A 10,238-nucleotide genomic window follows, 5' to 3' on the forward strand; every position below is an offset into this window, starting at 1 on the left:
TGTTCTTCACACAACAGACCAGAGGATTCTAAAAAAGTATTGATTCTTGTGTTAAGTATACTATAAATAACTTGCCTAGACAACTCAATATTGTTATCCCTCTAATTATCAGGGTCTTTGGTGTCACCCTTTCTTTTATAAATTGGAATAATTATACCCTTACACCAACACTCTGGAATGTATGAAGTATCTAAAACAAGGTTGAACAATTTACATAATACAGGCAACATGACTTTCTTGGAGTGTTTCAAATATTCATTCAAGATATTATCATACACAGAACATGCTTTATTGTTGTGTAGAGAATTTATGGCAGCTAAAATTTCTGCACCAGTAATATTAACATTTAAGTCGATATTGTAAGATTCAATATTATCTAAATTGAAATGTAAGTCTTCATCCTCGGAACTTTCATTCAATTTACTAAAATGCTTATAAAAAGTTTCAGCTGAAATATTAGATATGACATCTGACTTTTCATTACAATGCTTATTCAGAAGTGACCAGTAAGACTTAGGATCCGAATGTTTCAAACCCAACAGAGAGTAATATTGGTCATTTTAGACCACTGTCGACGGGTAGATCTTTACAATGCTTATTCAGAAGTGACCAGTAAGACTTAGGATCCGAATGTTTCAAACCCAACAGAGAGTAATATTGGTCATTTAAGACCACTGTCGACGGGTAGATCTTTCTTTTTTACATGTGGGGAGTACATTCTTAATGTTGTAGTGCAATTTATTTACTCGGGTTTTTTACTAGATGAGTTTCTGGATAATATCATGGCGGCTCAGTGTATAGCTCAGAGTGCGAGCCGGGCGCTTGGTCTGCTTAATGCTATATCTAAGGCGTTTGGAGGATGCATTATGATGTCTTTGTTAAGCTATACGATTCCATGGTATAAAATTATATGGCGCTACAATTTTGGGTAGCAAGTCTTTCTCATACATAAAATTCTGTTCAGAGCAATGCATTTTTACTTCAGGGAAGGACGGTATACACCTACAACGGTTCACATGGCAGTTAACGCAGGTAAATCAGTTGAAATCTATATGTCAACAGTGACATAGATTAACTGGATGTAAAATAGTTAAAGATTTTCCCTGCTTGTTTAAATAAGCGGTACTAGGTTCAAGAATGTCATATAGACTACAGAGATTTATTGAAGATCTAAACTACAAAATAATATTCCTTTAAAATTTCTAAAATGAGCACATATCATAACAGCCCATTCACAAAACCAATTTGTTCATTTGTTATTCATGCTGTTTACACATTATCACTTCAAGTCAATTACTCACAGTCATAACATATGTTTTTGTTAATACTAGTGTGTTATCACCAATAAAGTGTATGTTCTTTCTGTATTCTGTTCAGTAAGTTTCTCGCGTTCAAGAATCGTTGTGTCAGTGCTATTCGCTGGTTGTTCGACAAAACGTCATTTCCCTCACACCATTAGTAATGCAGTATTCATTATCGGGTGCGAACTTGTTCCCTAAAATTGAAAGTAAAATGTGCAAGACACAATTACTAAATAGAATATGTACAGGTTTAAAACATATGCCGTAGGAATGTTATAACTATGCATGCATGTAAAGCTGCACACAAATATCAGTCGTCAGTTTTTATTAATTACTACAACCGTAAATATATATAATTTCTTTAAAAAAATAAAAACAATTAAATAAAAATAAAGACAACACAACAAGCATATTTGATAAAATTTACATACCGCAACTTTTTATGCTCACAAGTTTCATTGCAAAAAATCTTTTCTACAAACCTGATACTACCAGAGCATCTTTTGGAGTGTGACGAACATTTTCTTTACAATTAACATGTGACCCAGATCTTGTTAGGTCACTTTCTCCGTTGTCTGGACTGAATGAACCTGAAAACATTAGGAATATAGAATGAATGAAAATATTTTTTAAACAAGAGCTGCAACTATTGGTGACAAATGCCCCCGAGGTTAGCAATGTGCAATGAAATCAATATCACAGATGTATGTCTCCTTCCTATAACATAACCAATTTTGAAATGCCATAGAAAACTAAATAATATTTTACATGAAATTTCAATTCATTATGCCCCGGCATTTATGTTGGAGCTTATAAAATGTGTGTGTGTGTGTGGGGGGGGGGGGGGGGGGGGGGGGGGGGAGTATAGCGGTGCTGCTATCCGTACGTCCATCGTTTGTCAGTACGAAATCTTGTATGTCCAACCTCCCCCACACTATTAGCCTGATTAAAAGGTTATGTTTGAAAATTGATGAGGGACCTTTTATGTAAAGACGACCATTAAAAATCAAATCCTCATCCACTTTTCGAAGGAATAGATTCAGAGATGCTCAGATGCACAACCTTATCTGAATACAATTTAGTCAAATATTCTTCATGTGAAGATGGTCTGTACTAAAACTTTGCTATTTCGAGGATGGCACAGTATGTGGGGGCATCCATATACAATGGGCACAATTCTAGTTTAGTATTTTAACTATTGATACCAAGAAATATGCAACAAAAGTTACTTGAATGCAAATAACCCCGCACTATTTTTACGTTTTAGGGGCTACCAAAATGCAAAACATACTGGAAAACTGAAATATTTCACTCATAGATGTATGATATAATCACAAGATGTAATAACTACACACAGTAAGCTATTTGTAATTGTTAACATTCCAGACTACCATGTATTTACTTTGCGATTCAGCTCGGTTTGTTCGTCCAGTTACCTTCCAAAAAGCATAACTGCTTTGACTGTGTGCGGGAACTGAAATAGTAAGAATCATAAATTGTTTTAGAAACGAGAAGACTAGAAATATGAATAGTCATTTTCCATACTGAATATCAAACGATTAAAATACCACACGCCATACCCCATAAACAGTTGTCCGGGCAAATGGGAATCAGTCAACAAATGTTGAAAGGAGGGAAGTAAAAGACATTGCTTCATGTAACATTTCTATGTTAAAAACATCTGTACTTCCAGAAAAAGATATTTTAACAAGCAAATTCGATGAATTGGTATCCCCCGCCGAAAGGGTTTGTGGTCAGGAATGGCAAAAAAAGATATCTGGCAAAAAGTTATGGATGTTACTAAGAAGCAAATAATTTCATTTGTCAAAATCAATTTAACAGAAAATGAATGCTATCTTTTGGTTGGGGAAGCAGGGGCAGCAGGGGTGACTGGGTGAGGGTACAAAACATCGATTATTGTCACTGATCATCGATGTTGATTATAAATACTGAAATATTGATGGAAAATTAAAAAGGGGGGGGGGTGGGGGCGGGGGGATGACTTGGTGGAGGAGTGAGGTGGGGGAACAGTACAACTTTGCATGTTGATAAATATTCATGGAAGGTTTGAAAATAATAATAATAAAAAGGAAAGAATTTTTTTTTGGGGGGTGGGTGGGGGGGGGGGAGGGAGTGTGAGGAAGGCAAGGTGGTGACAGGTGTGGGTACACAACTTCACATGTTTACAATAAATGTTCATGGAAAAGAATGAAAGAAGTTTTATGAAATTCTACCAATTGGTTGGTTTGTTATGTACAAATCTGTAGATTTTCAAACAATTAAAGGGCAATAACTCTAAGGAAAATTGACCAATTGAAAAAAAAATGACAGACATCATCGAAGTATGTTGGTTCATATTTATTTTAAGTTTCATGAAATTCCACCAGCTTGTTACTGAGAAATGGCTGCAGATGTGGATTTTTCATTAAATCAAGGGCAATAACTCTAAGGGAAATTGACCAATCCAAAAAAAACTTGATGGGCATCATTGCAGTATGTTGGTTCATATCTGTTTCAAGTTTCATGAAATTCTACCTGCTAGTTACTGAGAAATGGCTGCGGACGGACATTTTTGGGCATTTTTCATTAAATCAAGGGCAATAACTCTAAGGGAAATTGACCAATCCAAAAAAAAACTTGACGGGCATCATCGCAGTATGTTGGTTCATGTTTATTTCAAGTTTCATGAAATTCTACCTGCTAGTTACTGAGAAATGGCTGCGGACGGACGCACGCACGCACACACACACGGACGCACGGACGTGACGGACGGACAACGCCATTTCAATACCTCCCTCCCGATTTCATCGGCGGGGGATAAAAAGGTTCTCTTCATTCAGTTCGATATAATACACTGCGCTCTGTGTCGGATTCAAATTTGGCCTAAGGGACCCAGTTTAAACAACTATAAACTTTAAACACATTTCCGCGGAGGGCCCCTAACTAACCCTATATATGATTTGTTTCATCGACCACGTATATTTTTGCCTAGAACGAAATGAAAATATAGAGGGTCGCCAGGTGACCACCTTTTATCCAATGTAAATGCTATTCTCTTTTAGGAGGTAAAACAAAATTGTTTTTGTCCTGTCCGTCCGTCCGTCATCAATAACTGGAGAATCATTTGACCTAGAATCTTTAAACTTCATAGGGTGAGAGGACTTATAAAGGAGATGCCCCTTTTGTTTTTGATGTCACCCCATGAAAGGTTACAGGGGCCTGAACAAGGAAAACCGTTTCCGATCAATAACTTGAGGACCACTTGATCCGGAATGCTGAAACTTCATAGAATGATTGTACATGCAAAATAAATGACCCTTATTGATTTTGGGGTCTTTCCATCAAAGATCTAGGTCACAGGGGTCAGAATTCGTCACATTTTATTTCAGATCAATTATTGGAGAACCATTTGACACAGAACCTTCGAACTTCATAGGATAATAGGGCTTATAAAGTAGATGACCCCCACTGTGTTTGGAATCACTCTATCAAAAGTCAAGGTCACAGGAATACGGAAAACTGTTTTTGATCAATGAATTGAGAACCGCTTGATCTAGAATGTTGGAACTTATATATTATGAATGGAAATACAAAGTAGATGACTCCTATTGATTTTGGAGTCACTCCATCAAAGGTCAAGGTCACAGATTACCGTTTCCGATCAATAACTTGAGAAACATTTGACCCAACTTCTGAAACTTCACGGGATGATTGGACATGCCTAGTAGATGATCCCTATTGCATTTCAACCACTAAGCCAACCATCAGTGTCTCTTTGACTTTCGCTCCTGTCTCCTATTGACTACCTGGAAAACATTGTCGGCAGTCCCAAATTTGACCCCATTGACCCAATTTAAACGTTATGTATAAGTATCATACCTGTAATCATCACACTTTTTAGAGTTTGAAAAATAGCAAAATAACTGATTAATCTCTTAAGTGGGATATGATTATACTATACAGATAAAGGAACCCCATACTAGACTATTTCCAATCAAAGAGGTTATCAAGGGAAGCGGTGGTCTAGTGGTTAAGGTGTCGGTTGCTCAAGTCAGAGTTCGTAGATTCGAGCCCCACTGGGGACAAGACCACCCCTTTTCATATGGTTTACAATCGAGCTAAATAAATTAGTAAAAGTTAAAAATGTCATCTGAGTGATTAAAAAGTTAAGAAATAACGATAGTAGTCAGATGACGGACGACGGACAATGGACACATTTCCGATTACAATATTCAACTCAGATGAGCTGAAAAAGAGTATTGTTAAAACATATCTGATATTATTAAAGGATATTCGTTATCATTCCGAGGCCTTCTTGCCCATTACCGGTTTAGTTGAGAAGCCTTTTGCTCTTCTTTTCTGTGAGGAAGCAAATTATTCCACTGGAGCTACCCAGGTGCCGTACCTTAAATGATGCCCAGACAGTCTTTCTTCACCATTAAAAAGCTGTTTGTCTAGCCATATATCCGATATGGTTTCGGGATGACTTTAAACCCATGTACCATTTCAGAGTAATTTTAGCACATACCTGATCGTTCAGAACCGTTAAACGGTGGGTGAAGGTTCACGACATTCAGATTATACCCATTTCTAAAACTAATCTCTCCTGATCTGTACCCTGTCTGATTGTTCTGAGCTGCTGCAACAAATAAAAGGGGAAAAAACATAATGCGAATTGAAGTGTCACAAAAATGCATGTTACGGAGGCTTACCCAAAACACTCTTCTCTCAAGGGAACAATTTATTAATAGAAGGTTAATCCTTAATTGAACACCATTTCTTTTTCTTAATCATATCTTCAATTGTAAAATAGTCTACGTATCTGCAATACAGGATAACACAGTCAAGCTTCAAACGTTGCTTTTATCTTTCCATCAGTAGCTGTATCAACATATTTATTTACTTTGTGAATTTCCGTGGGTTTTAAAAAATAGTCTGTTGATAAACTCCACAACAGAAAATGTCATAATTTCCCAAGGCATTTCTTAAGTGAACTTTATACATTTTTTTCTCAAATCATTGATCAATTAAAGGCTTTGCTCAAATCCATCTGTAATACTTATGCATGCCTTTTCAATGTCTAAAAGTAAAGGGTGATGCGTTTGCAGAAGAAGGAAAGGACCTAGTCACCTAATCCTACAATATAGTCTCCAGTTGATACAAATATTTATCCAGGATCATTCTTTTTCGGATTAAATAACTCTTTTTTTCAGACTAGGATATCAGACTGTAAAACATTTTATGAAACATCTTATATGGTAAACTTTGTCCTCATTTTAATGATTGTTTTCAACACCTTTTGCTCTCAGTTTGAGATCAAGTTGTGAGAAATACACTTATTTAGGATGCATCGCTGATATATTTACGTTAGAGCATCATGGATCTTCTGCAAACATATAATTGGTCATTTTTGTTTTTTGACAAACGATACAAGTTTAAACAAAATCAATATAATGTTTTGGTCCCTATTCTGACTAAGATTAAAAGAAAAAAGACATTGGTGTATATTTGTTTTCGGTGAAATTTGTAAGAGTTTATCTATGATATATAAACAAGAGGGCCATGCTGGCCCTATATATCGCTCACCAGAGTTGATCTGGCCTACTGACCTAGTTTTTTACCCCACATGAGCCAGTTTCGAATTTAACCTAGAGATTATCGAGACAAACATTCTGACCAAGTTTCATAAATATTGAGTCACAAATGTAGCCTTTAGAGTGTTCACAAACTTTTCCTTTGATTTGACTATGTGACATTTTTTGACCCTAAATGACCCAGATTAAAACGTGACCTAGAGTTCATCAAGACAAACATTCTGACCAAGTTTCATAAAGATTGAGCAATAACTGTGGCCTAAAGAGTGTTCACAAGCTTTTCCTTTGATCTGGCCTACTGACCTACTTTTTAAACCTGCATGACCCAGTTTCAAACTTGACCTAAAGATCATTAATAAATGCAAACATTCTGACAAAGTTTCATAAAGATTGGGTCACAAATGTGGCGTCTAGAGTGTTAACAAGATGTTCCTTTGATCTGGCCTTCTGACCTAGTTTTTAACTCAACATGACCCAAATTCAAACTTGACCTAAAGATCATCAAGACAAACATTCTGAACAAATTTTATAATGATTGAGTCAAAACATTGACCTCTAGAGTGTTCACAAGCTTTCCCTTTGATCTGGCCTAATGACCTAGTTTTTGACCAACATAACCCAGATTCAAACTTGGCCTAGAGATCATCAAGACAAACATTCTAACCAAATTTCATAAAGATTGAGTCACAAATGTGGCCTCTAGAGTGTTCACAAGCTTTTTCGTTGATTTCTTTGATTTGACCGGGTGACCTAGTTTTTGACCCCACATAACCTAGTTTCAAACTTGACATAGAGATTATCAAGACTAACATTCTGACCAAGTTTCATAAGGATTTGGTTACAAATGTGGCTTCTAGAGTGTTCACAAGCTTTTCCTTTGATCTGGCCTATTGACCTAGTTTTATACCCCACATAACCAACCCAGTTGCAAACTTGACCAAGGGATCACCAAGACAAACATTCTGACCAAGTTTCATAAAGATGGGATCATAAATGTGGCCTCTAGAGTGTTCACAAGCTTTTCCTTTGATCTAACCTACTGAGCTAGTTTTAAATCCCACCTGACCTAGTTTAGAACCTGACCTAGAGATCATCAAGACTAACATTCTGACCAAGTTTCAGAAAGTATGGTTCACAAATATGGCCTCTAGGGTGTTCACAAGCTTTCCATTTAATCCTGCCTACTGACCTTGTTTGTGACCTCACATAACCCAGTTGCAAACTTGATCTAGAGATCATCAAGACTAACCATCTTACTAAGTTTCATTAAGATTGGGTCACAAATGTGGCCTCTAGAGTGTCCACAAGCTTTACCTTTGATCTGACCTGCTGACCTAGTTTTTGACCCCACACAACCCAGTTGCAAACTTGACCAAGAGATCATCAAGACGAACATTTTGACCAAGTTTCATAAAGATTAGGTTACGAATGTGGCCTCTAGAGTGTTCACAAGCTTTTCCTTTGATCTGGCCTATTGACCTAGTTTTATACCCCACATAAGCAACCCAGTTGCAAACTTAACCAAGGGATCACCAAGACAAACATTCTGACCAAGTTTCATAAAGATGGGATCATAAATGTGGCCTCTAGAGTGTTCACAAGCTTTTCCTTTGGCCTAGTGGCCTAGTTTTTTACCCCACAAAACCCATTTTAAAACTTGACTTAGAGATCATCAAGACAAACATTCTGACCAAGTTTAATAAGGATTAAAATACAAATGTGACCTCTAAAATGTTCACAAGCTTTTCCTTTAATCTGGCCTACTGAACTAGTTTTTGACCCCACATAACCTAGTTGCAAACTTGAACAAGCGATCACCAAGACAAACATTAAGATTGGGTCACAAATGTGACCTCTAAAATGTTCACAAGCTTTTCCTTTAATCTGGCCTGCTGACCTAGTTTTTGACAAACCATAACCCAGTTGCAAACTTGACCAAGAGATCATCAAGACAAACATTTTGACCAAGTTTCATAAAGATTGGGTCACAAATGTGGCCTCTAGAGTGTTCACAAGCTTTTCCTTTGATCTGGCCTACTGACGTAGTTTTATACCCCACATAACCAACCCAATTGCAAATTTAACCAAGGGATCACCAAGACAAACATTCTGACCAAGTTTCATAATGATGGGATCATAAATGTGGCCTCTAGAGTGTTCACAAGCTTTTCCTTTGGCGTAGTGGCCTAGTTTTTTACCCCACAAAACCCATTTTAAAACTTGACTTAGAGATCATCAAGACACACATTCTGACCAAGTTTAATAAAGATTAAAATACAAATGTGGCCTCTAGAATGTTCACATTCAAGATTTTCCTTTGATCTGGCCTACTGACCTAGTTTTTGACCCCACATAACCTAGTTTAGAACTTGACCCAGTGATCATCAAGACTTACATTCTGACCAAGTTTCATAAAGATTGGTTCACAAATATGGCCTCTAGAGTGTTCACAAGCTCTTCCTTTGATCTGGCCTACTGACCTAGTTTTTTACCCCACAGTTTCAAATTTGACCTAGAAACTGTGGGGTCAAAAACTAGGTCAGTAGGCCAGATCAAAGGAAGAGCTTGTGATCATCAGGACTAACATTCTTACCAAGTTTCATTAAGATTGGGTTACACATGTGGCCTCTAGAGTGTTCACAAGTTTTTCCTTTGATCTGGCCTACTGACCTAGTTTCTGACCCAACATGACCCAGTTTCAAACTCGACCTAGAAATGATCAAGACAACCATTCTGACCAGCTTTCATAAAGAGTGTTCAGAAGGCAAATGTTGACGGACGACGGACGACGCACGACGCAAGGCGTACGATGGACGCCGACGGACGCCGGACAATGACCGATCACAATAGCTGACCTTGAGCACTTTTTGCTCTGGTGAGCTAAAAACAGACTTTGCAAATAGGAGTTCGTTGAAGTTGTATAGAACTATTTTGATAAATATCTGTTCTTTTTAAAGTATATGCAATTTTGAAATTATCGTTAGGTAAGAGAAATGATCCATTTTGAATGTCATGTTAAACAATCAATTTACTTGAAAATCTGTTCTCAGCCATTTTTGGGAAGAGTAAGATTTTTGAAAAATTGTTACACAGGTTTGTAAGATTTTTAAAAATTGTTACACAGTTTAGAAAATAAACTTATATTTTAACATTTTCTCTGTTTGTTCTCTTGGTTTTATGCATTGACATCTCACTTTGGAAGATCCTGCCATGATTGTCTGTCGAACCTGCTTTCAGTCTAGTCCGTTTGATTTTCTTAGAACCTTGCCAAAGACATAAACAACCCCTATTGATTTTGGTGTTGAGGTCAAAGTGACCTTTAAAGCCTTCATCTGCTTTAACT

General features: G+C 37.0%; 1 protein-coding gene across 1 annotated transcript; it reads right to left on the reverse strand.

The window, feature by feature from the left end:
• Positions 1 to 1,227: 1,227 nt before the first annotated feature.
• On the reverse strand, positions 1,228 to 9,949 carry LOC123562933 (uncharacterized). Its single transcript, XM_053527533.1, has 5 exons — positions 9,928 to 9,949; positions 5,830 to 5,940; positions 2,704 to 2,775; positions 1,784 to 1,891; positions 1,228 to 1,495 (listed from the first exon to the last, which is right to left on the reverse strand). The coding sequence occupies exons 1-5, from the start codon at positions 9,947 to 9,949 to the stop codon at positions 1,413 to 1,415; spliced, it is 396 nt and encodes a 131-aa protein (XP_053383508.1). The 3' UTR covers positions 1,228 to 1,412.
• Between the last annotated feature and the right edge of the window lie 289 nt (positions 9,950 to 10,238).

This window comes from Mercenaria mercenaria, chromosome 2 (genome assembly GCF_021730395.1).
Source record: "Mercenaria mercenaria strain notata chromosome 2, MADL_Memer_1, whole genome shotgun sequence".
In the NCBI taxonomy this organism is placed as follows: domain Eukaryota; kingdom Metazoa; phylum Mollusca; class Bivalvia; order Venerida; family Veneridae; genus Mercenaria; species Mercenaria mercenaria.

What these genes read in the sequence shown, in the direction of transcription:
- LOC123562933 (XM_053527533.1), bottom strand. Translation starts at nt 9,949, where the DNA reads ATGGCTGAGAACAGATTTTCAA. An exon ending in GGCTGAGAACAGATTTTCAA is followed by an intron (nt 5,941 to 9,927) that starts GTAAATTGATTG and finishes TATTTGTTGCAG; the next exon opens with CAGCTCAGAACAATCAGACA. An exon ending in AGATGCTCTGGTAGTATCAG is followed by an intron (nt 1,496 to 1,783) that starts GTTTGTAGAAAA and finishes TTTCAATTTTAG; the next exon opens with GGAACAAGTTCGCACCCGAT.